General features: G+C 37.1%; 1 protein-coding gene across 40 annotated transcripts in view; it reads left to right on the top strand.

Moving 5' to 3' along the window:
* The window catches only part of Rims1 (regulating synaptic membrane exocytosis 1), a 499,782-nt gene that overhangs the window by 413,351 nt on the left and 66,938 nt on the right, over positions 1 to 19,493 (top strand). For 22 of the 40 annotated variants that reach the window (XM_036167469.1, XM_036167430.1, XM_036167434.1 and 19 more), the window contains one exon: positions 13,417 to 13,649. The exons of 10 other annotated variants lie outside the window; for them this stretch is intronic. In XM_036167469.1, coding sequence (XP_036023362.1) covers positions 13,417 to 13,649 — 233 coding nt within the window. The remainder of the gene's footprint in view (positions 1 to 13,416; positions 13,650 to 19,493) is intronic. 8 more of the 40 variants (XM_036167445.1, XM_036167441.1, XM_036167438.1 and 5 more) reach the window with 1 other exon arrangement.

Genomic DNA, 19,493 nt, shown 5'->3' with positions numbered 1-19,493 from the left:
TAGGTGCATGAAAATGAAGTAAGTTTATATCACATCTCCTAAATAATTTATAGAAAAGATGTTCATAGATGATGTGTCACTGTTTCCATCATTTTAAAACAATTGTACACAATGGTAATATTCAAAAAGGAAGTTATAAATAAGAAAAACATATACATGCTACGCATGAGAAGCGTTAAATCTCTAGAGACTTTATCCCAAGGAGGAATCAACTGCTAGAGCACAGCACAGCTTGCATCCTGAAATGGAACTTGGATCCTTAGATCCTTAGTGTTTGAGAAAATAACCTCCAGGAACATTGTGTCAAGCTGAAGGTAGCTGAGGCTGGAAAACAGACGGCACAGCAGAAATGGGACAGTGAGTCATGAGAGTAATGGAAGCAGAAAGGAGATGTGCTGGAGTCCAGCTCCATATGAGGGCAGGGTCTGAAGATGGGTGGATGCAAGAGCAGTGACAGAGGAATTAGACACGGGATACTTCTTAGTTTCATTTTAGGAGAGATGGGCAGAGAGGAAGCATAAGGAGTCATCCCCAGTGGGACAGGTCCCAGCAGATGTCAGGAGTCAGCAGGGGAAGAGGGTGGGCCAGGCCATGGTGGTCAGGAGAATCTTGCAGCCTGACTGACTAGCAGCCAGTATACTTCTTTATTTATACAGAATTTAGTAAGCAAGGATAGATACATTCATAATGTTCCAAAACATAGATCATATCATTTTTTATTTTGGACATGTGTTTCGCTTCCTTTTGTTCATCTTTTAGTCATTATTAATAAACTATGTCAGAACAGAGTTATCATTTCCAATCATTTCCTCTCAAGTTTTAACATCATTAAAACACAGAGTTATCATTCTTACTCATTAACCCAAAACCCAGTTTTTGAGAATCTAGAGGCATATGACAGCCTATTCTTAGGCTGGTAGCTTTGGTTGCTTCAAGGACACTAGACCGAAACAAAGTCTTCAAGCCTTCCCAGGCATTTTACCATGTCCCAAGCAATGTATTATTAACTCTTAGTGGTCAGATTGCCTGGGAAAAATCCTCAGGCTAAAGTTGCTGCAGTTATTCAAATTCTGGCATAATACAATGTTCACATTTATATCTTTATAGAATTTGTCTATATGTCTAATCTTGGCATTCCATTGTTCCTTGCTCATATGACATTATAGTTGTTCTGCATGAGCTAACTTTTCTAAGAGAAGGAGGTCCTGACATCTCATTCTTTTATCATCTTTCCATTCTCTACTTTGCTCATCAATATGTCTCTATGTAGGGCAGAGTTGTATGCCATGTAATTGTGTGAGTGTACAGTGGGAAGAGACTTATAATCTGAGCTGTGGACAACTCCTCTAGCCCACCAAATCTTTGTTGACTTTTTTGAGTTTACTTTGTTTTGAATATCTTGTTTCTGTGTAAGTACATGGATAGATGTTTCAAGAACATCTCAGAGCCTCATGAAGAGACCTCTGGCTTCTTTGTGTGTTACAACCTCCAAGGCATAAGAAAGACCTTCAAGTAGATAAGGATATTTCCCTAAAAACAGCAGGAATAGTATGTTCAGGACTTTCTTGATGAAGCTTAGAAACAGCATTTTGGGAGAAGGCATTAATGATTCTCAAGGAATTTTCCATCAATACAATATCCTCAAATTGTACAAATATTAAAAGTCTCTCAAGTATGCAACAGGTGGAGATGAAAACCAAAGCGGCATGGCAGCCATCATGCAGCTCAGCTCTGCTGGATCTTTGTCAAGCAGTTCTGCTGGCTTTATGACTTCTGCCATTCCATTCAGATTTGGCTGTGCCAGAGATGTAATGTGGGGGATGAGGACAGAAAGAACTCCTTCCAACTGAAGAAATAAATAATTATGGGAACTGAGGATTTCAGTCCACAGAGAGAATAGCAGGCATGAGATAAAGAGAATTGTTAGTAATGGTTGAATAAGGAGCACCATGCAATCAGAATTCCAATGACAGGACTGTGTGAGGACAACCAGCCTTCCCCACAGACTGCTTTCTACTTAGGTGTCAGTCTCTTGCACTCATCTTGGTACTGTTACTAACTGATAATGAGAGTGTTAGCTAATGAGCTGTTTCTGATTGGGTTTTGTTTTGTTCTGTTTATTCACTCAGTCATTTGTTGGATACTTGAATGAAGATGATATAGCTGAAAGTGATCATCCTGGGACATAACAAGACAGACATCCTCCTTAGCTTTACAGCTTCATGTGTATTTTCTTTTCTCTTCTTATTGCCATGTCGAGCTACTGTTTCTCTACTGTGTTCTTTCACTTTCTAGGATTATTCTGTATCTCTTCCCAGTAAGAAGCAATCATTACCTTGTGGAGTCCATGTTGTTCCATTTGGAATACAGGTTCAAATGAGCCATCAATGTCTAATTGATTACCTGAGTATACCTTACAACTACAAGTTTAAAGTTACAAATTACTGATTTTTTTTGCACCTCTCTAATTTTATAAAAAAAAAAAAACCCAAAAAACTTAAAACTTAATCTGACACAAAGCTGAAAAATCACCCACATTGCTAAGCTAAAACTTAAAACAAATCAGCTTCTAAAGTCAGACAAATTGAAATTAAAATGAGCAGAAATGTCAGGAACAGATGTTCTAAGCAGGTATTAAATAAAATGTAGAATTCACTAAAATAAATGTCATAACTTTGAAAAGGACAACAAAAGTACCTGGCTAGTGTTTGACATTAACAAGAGTTTAGACCTGCCACACCTGAGAACGATGTCTTACCCTAGGAGTTATAGAAGACTTGGACTCTAGGCAAAGAAGGATAGGTCTGTCACTCTGTGAAGAATCAGGACACCCGATGAGAGCAGTTCAGTAACAACTGCCAAAGAAGGGGGCCTTGAATTTGAAGAGGAGTCGGGAGGGGTATTGGGAGAGTTTGGAAGGAGGAAAGGGGAGGAAGAAATGATGTTTTTAAATTACATCATTTAAATTTTTTAATTTTTGTAAATTAACTTTATTGCATGTGATGAAAATAACAGAAAAAGAAAGTCATTTTTATATTGGAATAGTTCTACAAATTGCTATTTGCAAAGGAAAGCAAACAGGTATCCACAAAGGCAGGAAAGAAATCTGTAGAGATTTTAAGAATCTATTTTTCTCTTCACCTCCAGGGTTAAAGCAGGGACCGTCTGTCAATCAGCAAGTGCCTCTTTCAAAAATAAGGGAAACAAAAGGAAAGAAAGGAAGAAAGAAAGGAGAAAGAAAGGCATGGCTAGAGTCTGTGCGATATATGTCTTCATTACTTATGATCTGAAAATTTCATGGAAAATACAGCTGATCTAATAATTCTGCCCTTACTAAAAAGCGAGCAGTCCAGTGGCACAGTCAGTAGAGATAACACAGCTTTTGGCAGATTTCGTAAATCTATAAACAGCAAGCAAGAGCAAAGAAAAAAAAAATCTGGTAGAAAGAATTTGTAAGCAACAAAATAGTTTTTGTTTGTTTTGTTTTTTGAGACAGGGTTTCTCTGTATAGCTTTTTGTCTTTCCTGGATCTCGCTCTGTAGATCAGGCTGCCTTCCAGCTCACAAAGATACACCTGCCTCTGTCTCCAGTTAAGGCTGTTCCAGTTGAGGAACTAACAGGGAATGTGGTAGCTGGCACAGGAAGAGCTTCAGTATTTGCTGTAGATTTCCTTCGGCTAGTGAGTTAGTCACACAGAGGGAATGTTTCCCATAAACCAAGCAAATGCAGGCACTGAAGAGCAGAAGTACAAGCAGAGATTCCAAGGACTGCTGGGTGAGGGGAGGACAGAAGGAACTCCGAGGTCTACAAAAGACAGGCGGGCTGAGATGAACATCTTTGTTTTCATGTGGGAAATTTAGAAGGGGTGGAGACTAGAGAAACTCAGTCCTAACATTCTTGTCTTCTAAGGAAGGGGAGCTGAATTCAAATATCACCAGCACCTCTGTTAAAATCTGGGCATTGAAAAGGGCAGGGTCACACATGCCTTTAATCCCAGCACTCTGAGTTCCATGACAGCCTAAACTACATAGTGAGTTTTAGTTCTAGACAAACATGAACTAAAAAGTGAGAACCATTCTTGAAAAACAAACAAACAGCAATAACCAAAAGCTGGTCATAGTGGTACATGTTTGCAGACTCAGCTCTCCTGAGGCTGAGGCAAGAAAATCCCAGAAGCTCTCTGGCTAGGCAGCCTAGCCTACTTGATGTGTTCCTGGCCTGTAAGAGATCCTGTCTTAAAGAGAGTCAAATCCATGCTCCCCTCTCCATTTTGTGTGTGTGTGTGTGTGTGTGTGTGTGTGTGTGTGTGTGTGTGTGTGTGTAATTGCACATTCATGTGTGTGAGAGCAGGTGAGTGAGCAAGTGAATGTCAAAAGACAACCTCAGGAATGTGTCCACTCCTTACTACCTCTTTGACACAGGATATTTTGTGCACTGTGGTCCCACATTAATCGTGTATTCAGTCTTTTTCTTCCTATGACTATGAGGGAGTAGTTCTCTCCTGGACAATTATTCCATTATTCTGAAAAGGGCAAAAGGTATCATTTGAAGAAGAATTCAGTAACTCAGAATGCATATTTTAATCATCAAAGTAGAAAACCCATGATCCAAGTACTAATAGTGGAACAACTGTAAAGTCATGCAATTTCAAATTTAAGCAAAAAAGATATGGAAGAATAAATAGGGAGGGTAGATAAAACTTAATGGCCAGTAGTAGACTTTCCTCTTGCCTCCAGGTATTTCAATAATTGCAACAGAACTGAGTACCTGGATGTAAGGGTATGGCCCAATAGTAGAATGCTGGACTACCACACATGAGATCCTAGGTTCAATCCCCAACAATTCAAGGAAAACAAACTGGTAAGGAGAGAGGGATTGAGAAAGAAAGAGAAATAATGTAAATACAAATAATTAATATGCATAACATGAAATGAGAAAAGCTAATAATGCACATTCAGAGCAAAGCACATAAAGAGACAGATGTCCCAGGGTGGAGAGAGGAGCAGGAGCCAGTGTCCTTGTCTATTTGGAGGGCCAGGGCTCTTGTGTGGTTGGAGGTGGAATGAGTTTCCTTTCTCTGTAGGAATTGGCTGGTATGTGCCATCAGACAGATCTGGATAATCTAGATAAAGACTGGGAGGAGGGGTAGAGAGAAAGAGATAAAGAATAGTAGAATACATTAGCACTAAATACAAAATTGCATTAACAGTCTATATAATTCATGACAAAGTTGAAAGAAGTAAAATGTTCATCTCAGTGGATATCCCCTACCTAATGAATATGGTTATAAAAGAAGTATACGATCAAGTACAGCACACATTTAGATGAAATGGAATCTTACAGGTAGGTTTGGATCACAATGATAACCTGAGCATTCAGCACTTGGGAAGCTGAATGTAGACAATGATCAAGAATTCAAGTGTAAGATGAATTGCTAAATGGCCTTATTAAAAACAAAACAAAACAAAAAAAGAAACAAAAAACAAACAAACAACAACAACAAAAAACCAGAGCCAGATATTTGTAGAAACTAAGAGAACAGAAAAGCAGAAAGAAGCCAGCTACAATCTTACCACTTAAAAATCCTCAGCCAAAGAGAGCTACTTCCTGTATACCCACGCCTATATGCCTTTCTGTCCCTAAAATCTCCCTTCCTCTCTCTGCCCAGCTACATCACTTCCTCTTCCTGCCCAACTCTGTCACTTCCTGTCCTCCAAACCTTTATGGTTAACTAGTGTTGGAATTCAATGTGTGTGCCTCCACACCTGGCTCTGTTTCCAGTGTGGCCTTGAACTCACAGAGATCTGGGTGAATTTCTGCCTCCTGAATGCTAGGATTAAAGGCATGTGCTACCATTGCCTGGCTTCTATGTTTAATATATTGACTGGCTTTTTCCTCTGATCTTCAGATAAGCTTTATTGGAATGTACAAATAAAATATCACCACAATTCAAAGCCACTCTGAGCTTCATAGAGACATCTAGTTCATTCTGGGTTGCAGTGTGAACCTCTGACTCAAAAAACAATAAATAAAAATGCCATCTTAGAAAACCAGGAAACAGCAATTCTTACTGTGAAGCTAAAAGTTAATCTGAAATAATTCTAATAGCACCTAATAACACAGCACGGAGCAGTTCTTCCCTGGAACCATGTACACACCACTACTGTTCAGCCATGGTCATATGTAGCCAGAGAATAAATGAAAGCTGTGGAGATTGTAAATGAATTAAAACATTATTATTATGTGTTTATAAATACACAAAACACAAGAGAATCAGAAGGATCATCTGGTATAATTAATAGGTCAGTTTTAGCAAAGCCTTTGGATACAGCCAGCGTCAATATACAAAAAGCAATGGTGTCTTCATGTGCTAGTAGCAAACACTGGGAAACAGAATTCATAATGTATCATTACATATAATATTATGTAACATGAAATATCTATAAACAAATAAGTTTTAGGAACAACTTAATAAATAGAGTGAAAGACTTCATTTCTAAAGGCTACTTATATCTCTGTGTTATCAGCCAGTATATAGATATGTGTGAGGGAGAGATTCATTGTATATTAAAAGACCATTGTGTCTGAAGATTTGGTCTATTTGAGAGGCTTGAATGTAAGCTGATCTGAGTACACCCCCTTAGATATTATTCTGAACTGACTTTCAGGAGGCACTCTGATATATATGGCTTATCAACCATCAGTCCATATGTTATATCTTCTGGAATTTATCAGCCAGATGCCTGGGTGTGACAACATAATACTGATAAACAGGTTTCTATTCCTATCTCCAGAATATGTTTATAGATGCATATGGCATTATAAACTTAATGTAGGACTGAAACAATTTCTCTTACTGAGTTTTAACAACATAGCAAAAAGTATTGCAAATATATGCACATTGTAGACTTAACTGTTTATAATGCCTTGTGTTACTGCTTTCTGTATTTTACATGAAGTCGCAATGACCCTCTGTCTTTCTTTGATCTGTATTTCTGTAATCCACAGGAGAGATGCAAGACAAGTTTCATGTGTAAGTGTTGCTTCTACAGATTAGGTACCTGTTACTCATTCTTTTCTTTCTTACAGAATTTGTTCAGTTTTTTCCTATATATTCTATATTATTTTCATTCTAAATATGCTGCAAACTTAAGAATAAGACTATTTTTCATAGGTCTGCGTTTTCTAAAGCATCACAGCTTCTGAGAGAAGATCTCGGTTCCTATTTTTTTATCTGTCACAAGCGTTTGCACCAGCCTCCAGACACTGGAAAAATGCACAAAAATCTATCATGTGAAGGTGGAAATTAGATTATCTTAAGTGGCCCATTAGTCTTTTATCTCTAGGGAGCAAAACGTCTCTTCACTTATGTTATGGACAGTGAGTTCAGGATGTTTCACATTTACTTTTGTCTGATTTTTATTACTTTTGTCTGTCTTTTAAAAAAATTGGAGTTGTTCTTTTAATTATACATTATCATTATTATTTCTTCTATAAGTTTAATGATCCATAAAACTATGGACAGTATCTTATAGTTTAATTAATAGCATTATTTTTCCTAAAAGTTACATAAAATCAACCTGTTAATACCGTTGACATTTTTCCATTTGATTAAATTTCTTCAGATTTTCTACTAGCCTTGTTATTTTGTAGTTACTTACAGCATGCCAAATCTCCTAAATATACACACATATATTCATATATGTGTGCATACAGTATCTTACAATAGGAGTAATGTGTTGTCACATCAAGCTTCACCTCATGAAGTCCTCAAGGCTCTGCTAAGTACCAGATTGGCCTTGTTACTGCCTATGGTTCTAATATCCACCAGCCACAGGAGAAACAGGCTAGTTCCATGTGATGGCTTTCTCATCGTTTGTTCTACATGTGCTTATCAATTGTGTACTAGACTATCAGAGGGTTTTTTCCACACTGAAAGCTTAAATTAGATATGTCATTGTCCATTTTCCATGATATTGAAATATTATTTGAATACATATTTAAGAAATAAAGCTGCTGTATAATTGCTTAGAAAATATTTCCAGAGAAAATTAACTTAGGTATTACTAAAATAATGTTGTGAAGTTGTATTATATGCCCACTGGCAAAATCTAGGCAAGATATAAGGCTATTTATTTTTAAATTGAGATATTGTAAAATTCATTCTTTTTTTTTTTTGAGACAGGGTTTCCCTGTGTAGCTTTGCACCTTTCCAGGAACTCACTTGGTAGCCCAGGCTGGCCTTGAACTCACAGAGATCCACCTGCCTCTGCCTCCCAAGTGCTGGGATTAAAGGCGTGCACCACCACCACCCGACTGTAAAATTCATTCTTAAAATGCACATCAGTATTTTTAGTGCTTTCACAAAGTTAGACAAGGAATACTCACATCTGATTGTATAAATTTCATCATCAAGTAAATTCATACATACCAGCAGTTTACCAAATCTGTCTCCTCTATGTAAAATCATTGATCTGAAGATTTTTTTAAATACATTTTACTCTTAGACATTTTACTGAGATGAGTTTATGCATTTTTGTTGTTGTTTATTTATTTTTTTAAAGTACATTTCACTCTTAGACATTTTGCTGGGATGAGTTTATGCCCTGCATGGGCATTTTCCCTGGTTTCTGGTTTCTTCCATATAGAATGTTGCTACTTTGTTTGTATTTTAACATCCATCAGTAGCTCATTCTTTTTTGTAATTGGTAATACACTATTGTGGGGGTATGCCTCATTTTATTTTCCCATTAGATGGTGGTCATTTGAATTGCTTCCACTAGAGTGTTTTGAATAATGATGCTTTCAGTACTCATGTATGGCCTTGTGTGAATACATGTTCTCATTTATCTTGAGTGGATTTCTGAGAATTAAATTGCTGGGTTATATGATAACTTTGTTTAACTTTTAAGTGAAAATTTTAATTCATATGCAACTCCAAATATAACTAAATGACAAAGCATTTCCAAAGCACTACTATTGTTTAAAATTCCCACTAGCAATGTTAAATTTAAAATTTCTCTAGATTCTCAGTATTACTTACTGATGCCTGTTTTGATTTATAACTAACCTACTGATGTGACGCAAAATCTAGGCATAGTTTCATAAACCTCCTTAGTTAAAATCATAAAACTATTGGACATCTATACTTTTCAATCCTTGTATTGAAATTCTTCTAAGCCAGCAGTTTCTCAAGAATGGATTTTACTTTAAAAATATTCAAAGCATTTGAAGTTCTGTCTATTTCCTCTATGCAGACTCTTCAGTTCTTTATGTTGGAATTATAGACATAGATATTAACTCACACAGATTACAAAACAACCTCTTTTAAATGTAGGGCACCTTGCTATCTAATGTGCATCTGCTTGAATAGTATCCCTAAATACACATAGTGTACAATGATTTACCAACAATTAAGATTGTTTCTCATTGGTGAACAGCATTGGCTCATTGGTGAAGAGCACTGGCTGTTCTTCCAGAGGATCCTGGTTCAATTCCCAGCACCCATGTGACAGGTTACAACCACCTGTAACTTCAGTTCTAGGGGATCCAATGTCCCCTTGGCCTCTGAGGTCATAAAAATGCATAACATCTTGCAGGTAAAACACTCATACACAAAAGATGATTTTTCATGAAAAGAATAACAAGTTTTATTTTTGTCATATATCTGTTGTGCCATAGCCCAACATGCTTCATTGGACTGTTCTCTATTCAGTGTGTACAAGATGTTTTTATTTTATGACATGAATTTTTGCTAGTATGCAAACAAGCAGACCAATCAGGAAGCTAAGAAGCCAGATTTTCCATCATCTACCAACCAACCATCAATGTATCCTTGCTGCCTGGTATCCAAAAGTCTTCGTCTACAGATATATCCACTGTTGTCACCACAAATTGTAATGTTACTAGCAGTCACTAACAAAGCATAATTAGAGCTCCCCTCACCAAGAACTGGAAATTAAAACAAAATTAATTCAAAGCACAGACTGAAAGTCAGAGTTAGTTAAAGGAGAACAGAAGATGCTTTATCTCAGCACCAGATGAGGAGACTGAGAGAAGGTAAGGCTAGCGTGAGCAAGCTCATCACATGCCCTTCATGGACATCACTGCTGATTTAGTCCGAGTATTACATTTAGACATCTTTGATGGGTGTTCCACACTTTTAAAACAAATTTTCAAAGCGGGGACTTCAGATAAGAAAGAGCAGATGAAAATGATAATGCTTTCCTTAGTTTGTTAAAGAGAAAAACAATGGAATAGCCGCAAGCATTGAGGATAATCTCAGCAGCTTGTATAATTATACACACAGGCACACGGACTTGCTCATGCGCTCATATGCAGACAGTCATTGCAAAAAATATAAGGGTAGCTGGAGCGAGAGAACAATTGCAGATATGACTTCAAATCTGGATAATATGCACTAGGTCAAGAAAAGCCTGGTTTTCTGCCTTAGAGTGGTGACTTTGGTAGCCAGTGTTGGCAAAGCGATAAGAACAAGCCTAGCACAAGTCAGCAGAGATGACAAGAGGTGAGGGAGATATATAGAGAACTCCTGGAAGAGATCATTTAAAAACTAGTTGGAATGAGTTCACAGAAAGGTGTAGCTTTTATTTGACTACCAAGGCAGGTTATATCACAGGGTATTTGAATGTTTATGGATCACATTTTTACTTCCTGCTTGGAAATGAAGTCAGTCATCAATGGAAAGCCATACATACAGTGTGTGCAAAGTATAAGATCAGACCTTAGTTTTATCAGTACAAAATATAAACCATGGGACTAACATGCAGTAAAACTCCGAACAACTTTACACAGCAACAGTCTTTCATACAAGCGATATTAGCGATAGGATTAGTTTTTTATTGAAAATAAATATTTTTCACACAGTATGTTCTGATTATGGTTTCCTCTTTTCCAACTACTCCCAGATCCTCTCCATTTGTCCCTCCAAAAAATCCGCACCCTTTCTTTCTCTTATTAGAATATTAAATGTATCTAAAATATTAAAGATAAAATAAAAAGAAAGAGTAGTACAAAACAAACAGAAGAAAAAGAGCCAAAGAAAAAGCACAAGAAGCTAGTGTAGATGCACACACACACACACACACACACATACACACACACACACACATTTGCACACACAGAAGGTCTATAAAAACACAACATCAAAAACCACAGTATATACACGAAGGACATATTAGGGAAAAGAAAAGCCCTGATAAATCATTATGAGACAATCTATAAAAATGGCATTGAGTACATTTTGTGTTGGCTATCTACTGCTAGGCATGGAGCCTGCCCTTCAGAGTGATTTGTATATCCAGTGAGGCTCTTTTGGAGTGGTTTTCAATCAAAGAAAGCTTTTGGGTTAGGGACAGGGATGGAGGGCTGTGTCCCCTCCACCTCTTAGCACTCATCTGGCCCAGTCCTGTGGATCTCCTGTGCATGTTGTCACAGTCTCTGTGAGTTCATATGTGTGTCAATCCTCCTGTGTTTAGAAGGCTTTGTTTACCCCATACACTCTTTCTGCCTCCCCTTCCACATGGTTTCCTGAGACCCAAGAGGAGTGATTGGACAGAGACATCCCAGTTTTCTCAATTAAAAATAGGTTTTCAATTAAATTAGCTCAGTCAATTAAATTAACATGTATCTGTTTTCTCTTTTTTATGTCCATAAAATGGAATTCTATTATTGCTCTCAACTTTCATTAAAGAAATTAATTTATCACTTCTCAGCCTTTTGGCTGAGATCAAGTGTTCCAAGGTCTGAATGTTCCAAGGTCACTGACTTCTGTCCATTGTCCATTTGCAGGTCTTAGTATTTGTTTTCATCTACTGCATGAAAAAGCTTCTCTGAGAAATGCTGAGCAAGACACTGATCTGAGAATGGCAGAGTGTCACTGGGAATCATTTTATTTCTATGTTCCGTTAGCAAAACAGTAGTATCTGACTTTTTCCTAGGTCCCTGTCTATAATAGTCTCAGGTTCTAGGCCACCTGAGAAGCTTGGGGATTGAAATCCATCTCATGAAGTGGGCTTTAAATTGGATTGGATGTTGATTGGTTACTCCCACAAGCTTTTTGCCACTATTGCACTGGTGCATCTTGCAGGCAGGTCACCACTGTAGACCAAACAGTTTGTAGCTGGGTTTTACCTTCCCCCTTTGGTAAACTGCAGAGTTGCCTCCAGGAGCACAAACACTAGCCAATAGGGTGAAGGCTCTAGGTATGTACTGGCTTGACTTCTCCATGTTCAATGAGTTTTATAGTTGTTTTTGGCAATAAGGGCTTACCATCATTTTGTGGAGAACAACAGAAACAGAATGAATGAAGTTAAGAAATGGGGCAGGGTGGCGTAGAAAGTGTATCTCTACTAAATACAAGCAATGAACTTGTATTCATGAATCTGATTGATTATGTTGGTAAATCCGTAGAACTGAGAAAGCCTGACCTCTCTCATTGAATATCAGAGGTGTTCCAAGACTTCTAGAGAGCCATAGACATCTTTATACAAAGATTACTGCAAGAATTTAAGCAAATACTTTGGATTTCAAGGAGAAATAATCTCATTTTTTTACAGTTACTTACCATAACTTCTTAATGCAGATATCTCAAATAGTAACACTTGCTGCCCCAATTTTTGTCATCTCATAAACATTTGTCAGCATTGTGAAATATTGCACTACTATAATCAAATATTCATGAAAAAGCTTTGAACCCTCCCAGCTCATTCTACATATATTTTCACAGTAGAAATATGCTGAAGTACTTAACTTTAAACTTCTCCATGACCTAAGGGAATGATGCTCTGAGTATCGCAGTACTGGTGCTGGTGAAACGACATTTTGAACTTGAGGTCAAGGAGCAATGAAATTATACTTTTTAATGAAAAAGCAGGAGCTATGGTAGAAATTAAGCTATAGTATAAATTAAGTTGAGAGTTATAGTAGAATTTCATTTGTGGATATAGTAAGGAGGAAACAAATACATGTTCATTTCTTACTATAATAATAATATATAATATACCTTCTATAAAATGAAAAATAATCCAAAGAGAGACTTGAAAACCATTGGATGGAGTGTGTTTAAAAAAGAGACAAAAACAAAAACTGGTGAGTGATTAGGAAGGTGGCTCAGCTGATAAAGTGGCTGACATACAAGGATGAGGGACTGAGGTTGGTTCTTACCTGGTGCACACACAGGTCCTCTCTTGCCCTCACACATGCACATAAATGAATCTGTTTTTAGAAAGAAAAATGATGTGATATGAAAATGTATATAGTAGAGCTACTACTCAGCTGGCTCTTTCACCTAAAAAAAATGTGTTTGTATTATTTCAAAAAAATTTAGTTTTATAGTTTCAGTTATACTGACCTGTAATTTATGGATGTATATATGTTTTTACTTTGTAAATATAGTTCATTTACCCCCAAAATGCAAGGCAGACGGATGACTTCAGGAAGAGCCATCATCAAGAGCACCAGTGTAAGTGGAGAGATGTACACACTGGAGCATAATGATGGCAGCCAGTCAGACACGGCGGTGGGGACTGTTGGAGCAGGCGGAAAGAAGCGCAGATCCAGCCTGAGTGCCAAAGTGGTTGCCATTGTATCGCGAAGAAGTAGAAGCACATCGCAGCTCAGCCAGACAGGTGAGTACAATGCTCTCCACCATGCACATGTGGGTTGTGCTGGAGATGCCCAGGCTGTGGTCTTCATGCCAGGATGTGGGAAGGGATTGTATGTGTATTCAGTCTCTCTTTTCTATGTCTGAAAATCTGCTAAATGTGTAGTCTTTATTTTTTTTCTTCTGCTCAGCTCACGGGAGAAGGTATTGTTTGTTAGCCTGTAAAGTGATTAAATACATTCCTTTAAGTTAAAATAATAACAATAATAATAATAATAATAATAATAATAATAATAGTAAAAGCCATGTTTACAAATATGCAAGGAAATGCAAAGAAGTATTTGACATCTAAATTGGTTCCTATACAAGAAAAGCAACACAATTCTTTGTTTCAAATAAGGTTCCTTAATGCACTTTCGTGCCTTTGAGGCAATGGATGCCTGTACTTTTTGTGGAAAAGGTCAGTTGTGCAACTTGAAGTATAGTCTTCAAGGTTCTGTGTGGATGCAATTGAGCTCTGTTTGTTACAGTTTCAATGCAAGTGGAAACCCAAAGGCAGTTTTTCCTTTAGAAAAATGGGTCAGTGGATTCATGCAAAGGATGTTTTAATATAAATGTGTGTGTTTCAAGCTTTCTATGGCTTAAAATCTTAAGAGTTGCATCCTGAGGGTGTGCTTGTATGTGCACACATCTAAACAAGGGGACTTTTTCATGTCAAAATGCAATAAAGCATTGTTTAAAATTCATATTTGATAAACCATCACTATGCTAAATATTAAGTCAAAGCAAAGGTAAGAGAAACTGTGAAACAATTTAACCTGCCAGCCTGTTTCTACTTCCTGTAATTATAACTGTTGCTCCTATTTTCTCAATAACAATATCCTGTGATCACAACATCTACTTACATAGGAAGGCTTTCATGAAATCGTAAAGCTCACTCGGCACTCTAGAATATCTATATTAAACAACATTCTGTTGGATAATGTAGACAAATAAATTGGAAGACTTCTGAACTAGTGCATGCAATCTGTGGGAGCAGAAGTATGTCTGAAACTGCAGAGCACAGAAAGAGCTGAGACGGTCTAGCATCCTGGTGAACTAAGTTGTTCTTCTCTGTGTTAAAGATGACCATTTGTCTTCCTTGGTGCTGGGACTCTTGAGAGTTGAGCAGGCAGTAGTTCCTTGTTTATGGTGGTACTCCCTCCTGACCAACTGGCTATTGTGTACTTATGCCCTGCCCTGTGAAGTGTAGAGAAAGACTTTGATTTTGATCTTCAGACTTCAAACTGGGGATGAGGGGGTCAGCTGGTAAAGGTACTTGCAGCTAAAGTCTGATGACTTGAGTTCACTCCCTAGTATGCACATGATAGACCAATAGGCTGGGGTTGCTCTCCGACCTCCACTTGCATGCCCTGGAATGTGTGCACCTATGTGTATGTGATGAAAAAGACAGGAACACAGATAAAATAAGTAGTATTTTTGAGGCAGGGTCTCTGGCTGTCCTGGAACTTGCTACATAGAGATCTATACAGTAGATCTCACAGAGATCCACTTGGCTCTACCTTCCAAGTACTGGGATTAAAGGCATGCACCACTACATCCAGCTACTAATACTTTTTTTTCTAAAGAAAAAGGGTAACATTTGGATTAAGTGAAAGAATTCTTTAATGCCATGTAAAGAAACTTGTGTTGCCTATGTGAAATACTACAAGTTGGGAACATTCCCTCTGCATGTGTGTCTCTCTCTTTCTGTGTGTGTGTGTGTGTGTGTGTGTGTGTGTGTGTGTGTGTGTGTGTGTGTGTGTGTGTGTCCTTGCCCTGGCCCTCTCTCTCCTAATCCCTACCTCTCCTTCTCCCTCTGACTTCCTCCTTCCTCCTTCTAGTTAGCTCTTTCACTGGCTGAAAATTATTTTCTTAAATTCCCATAGAACTTATTAAGGTGCATCTCCATAGGTAAGATGTTTAAATAACTTACAGAAACACTTCCCTTTGCTTTACTAGTTTGATTCCAACTGCAGTCATGTATTGGCTTCCATATATTACCAACCTTCCAAGAAACATTCATCATTAATAACTTCTCTAGTATACTGCTTTAAGAGATTTGGTTGCAATAAATTGGTGCAAAAAGCATATTGGATTATGAAGACAAAATGGCAAACATCTCTGCCTCACTGCCTCCCTTACTGCCCCATTTGCTCCTACCACCAACAGCCCATTGGACTGGGCATTCTCCCGAGGGATTTCCAGGTATAAAATTTTATGATTTTCTTAAAGAGTGTTACTTGAATTAATAAATACGTCAACTCTTTAATTGCTCTAATAGTGTGCCCTTCAGTGTCATTTTGATTATACTAAAGCACATGGCAAATGTTGGGAACACTCTGCTATCAATCCTCTGACCTTGGACAAAGCCTGTTTCCCTAGTTCTCTCGTCCTGTGCTCATGGTTTCTTCTCCCTCAGTAATGACATTTTGTCAATCATATAGAATTCACTGAAATTGTAAGCAGTTGCTTTATTTACGGTGTCATGTTCAACCATCACCATTTGATTTATACTTCTGGGTTCTTTTTTGCCCAACTGCTTCATTTTAATTTCCCTTTTGTACCAGCTGGGATTTCCCCATCTCTCAATTTTTAACCCACTCTTTAAGGAATATGGCAGCTTTTGTAATAAAAATTTTGTAATTAAATCTTATAGAACACTTTTATCCTTTTAAAGTTTCTTCTAAACACATCTCCAGGACTATCATTTCTCCTTCCTTAAATCATATGTCTCAAGTCTAGTATTACTGATTTGAATTTCTCTGCTATAATATAAAACCATTAATATTTGACTAGAGATGGATTTCAGAGAGACTTCAGGTAAAGGAATAATTAGAGAAGATTTTGTAACAATGTGAATTGATAGATGGTGGCAAGAAGACAATGCATATTACTAATATATTAAAACAGCCTAGAACTTGTATTTAATATAAATGTCTAATTGTGTTTACTGTAGAAATGAAACTTGAGTTTAGGACTTCTTGCTGTGATCCTGGATTACAGATGTTCAAGTGTGTACTGTCACAGATGACAGACAGTTTGGAAAATGTGAAGCACTCAGAAATGGACCTTAGCCCCATCTGGAATGATTGATTTCAAGTGTATCATTTACTGGTTTTGTTTCTATAGCAACAAGTATGCACATAAGAGTATTTTAGATCTTTGTTAAAAATCAAGTAAAATTACTTTCAAAATATCTAGGATCACAGAAAATGTATATAAATATACAATTCATTGATATGCTGTGCCTACATTAAATTGCAATTTATGTTTCATGATTTTAACAGATATTTGTATAAATTAATTTATTAATTCTTTATATCATTTACAATGTATGAACTTTAATTACATAAGTACTTATTCTGATAAAACGTTTTAATTAATAACTAATTTAATATTACATTTTAATAATACAAAATTTTAAAATCACTACAACATCATCCAATATTAAAGTAAAAAAAATTTTAAGAATATAATTTTTTTGTTAAAAGAATAGAATAATATAATCATGGAGGATTCCAAATAGTGAATTTAGGAGCCGGTAATGCCTAATGACTTCAGCTAATCACATATAGCTGAAAACCAATTTTCATGGAATTTAAGAAAAAAATTAATATAATTAGATTAAAGCCCTTGTTCAAACATTATCTAAATATGAGTGAAATGTGTAAAGAAATGAAATAAAGTAAATTTTTATCTTTAAAAGTGCCAGGACAAGAAATATTTTGGAATTGAATAAAATTCTTGTAAATTTAGGGCCTGGCATAGGTATAAGTTTAAGCTTATGTTTGCTTAGTAATTCAAGAATTTGTGTTCTTACTTTCAAGGTAACTGTTGCTATCCCTGGAGTGACTCTGTTCTCATTTGTACATGAAAGCATTACTATGGACAGACCACAGATCTGTGAAGGTTCATACGTACACTGTGGAAGTTATGTTCATGAGTCTCAAGAGAACACTGACTGTTACTGACAGAAGAGACTCAGTTGTTCTCTATAGAAGCATGAGGGGACCTCGTGGAAAGCCATGATCAGGAGAAGTTGTACTCCCAGCATGAGGACAGAGGGAGGATTGCAGGTCAGTTTAGCCCAGGTCACATGGGAGTATGGAAAAATAATGTCTGTGGGACCTAAGACCATAAAAAAAAAATTAAAAAATTCTTTAATTCTAATAAGATGTTTCTTTTCAAGACAAAAAAAATGTTAGATTGTGGGTCAAATAAGAAAGATACATTAAGTGTATGATTTCTAAGTAGGGTATTTAGCACTCTCTGGTATTATGTCAGGCACAGTGGGTATTAAATAAGACTGCATATGTATATATGTATATGTATGTGTGTGTGTGTGTGTGTGTGTGTGTGTGTGTGTGTGTGTGTTGTGTGTAAAATGACAATTAATGAAAAAAGAGACCATGAATTAAAAAAAAAAAAAAGTAAGGAGAACTGTATAGGAGATTTTAGAAGGAAGAAAGGGAGGAGGAAATGATATAATTATTTTATAATCTTAAAAATTAAAAGAATAGGGTTGGGGATTTAGCTTGGTGGTAGAGCGCTTGCCTAGCAAGCGCAAGGCCCTGGGTTTGATCCTCAGCTCAAAATATATATATATATATATATAAAGGGAAAATGAGTAAATAATAAAAGCACCGACAAGAATCATGCTCAGAAGGAAGTCATTCAGACGACATGCACATGAGTGAGAAAGTACTCAGTGGTGCCAACCATAATGTCCAGCTTCATGCCTGTGTGCTGTCACAGGGAATGAGAAGGTACACCAGCAAGGCTCTGTGCCTCCCAGGCTGACAGCACACTGAATGGATAAATGGTTGTTCCAACACTCAGTAAAACTACAACCTGTTTTTCCATTCATTACCGAGATCTTCCTAAGTTACCCTTTGTCTGCATTCTAAGAGGATTCTGTTTTTTGTGAATGAATGGAGGAGATATTGCAGGGCTTGATCATTATGCTATCATTTTCTCACAACCAGGAGTCAGTGCCAAGATGCAAATGGAAATGTACTAAAGATCATCTCCATGCTTCTCTAATGATAGTTTTCAATGTTCCACTTCAACCGAATTTCTTTTTTTTTTTCATGTTGAAATCCTTTCTTCATGACTCTGCTCAAGACTCTTTAACTGTCCTTGACCACCATCATCTTAATACTGACAAGTGTCTCCTTGCTGAAACCAGCATCTGGGAGCCACTTTCTGTGAGCAAAATAAAACACATACATTTGAGAAGAAAAAAGTTTCAAACGCACATAGGCAGAAAAGTTCTAGTTTCTTGAAAATGTCCCACACTCATTCAAGTAGAAGAATATGATCCTAGACAAACCTTATGATCACATATTTCTCCCATTGTATATTATGAAAAAACCCTAGCACAGGGTTTTTTGACCTGACATACTTACTATTCTCCCCCCCTCTCTCTAGTTTTTCCAGACAGGGTTTTCTGTGAAACTTTGGCACCTTTCCTGGAACTCACTCTGTAGCCCAGGCTGGCCTCGAACTCACAGAGGTCCATCTGCCTCTGCCTCCCGAGTGCTGGGAATACAGGCGTGCGCCACCACCGCCCAGCCTTTACTATTGTCTCCTTTAAGGTTGTCTCAGGTTCTTTTTTCTGTGAAATCCCACACAGTAAGAAATCATAAAATAATTTTGCAAAAACTAGTAAAAAAGTAAGTGATCTTATGGAAAGGAAAGGAAAAAATACTGGAATGAGTCCATAGCTGTATTTATATTTCAGGAAACTGATCTCAGTTCAGGAAGGTAAGCTTTTTCTATAACAAATATTGTAAAGGAACTATACTGGAGCTGAGCTTGGTGGTAG

Source organism: Onychomys torridus, chromosome 18 (genome assembly GCF_903995425.1).
Source record: "Onychomys torridus chromosome 18, mOncTor1.1, whole genome shotgun sequence".
Classification (NCBI taxonomy): Eukaryota; Metazoa; Chordata; class Mammalia; order Rodentia; family Cricetidae; genus Onychomys; species Onychomys torridus.
Note: the sequence above shows the minus strand (reverse complement) of the source record. Positions and strands in the feature narration are given on the sequence as shown.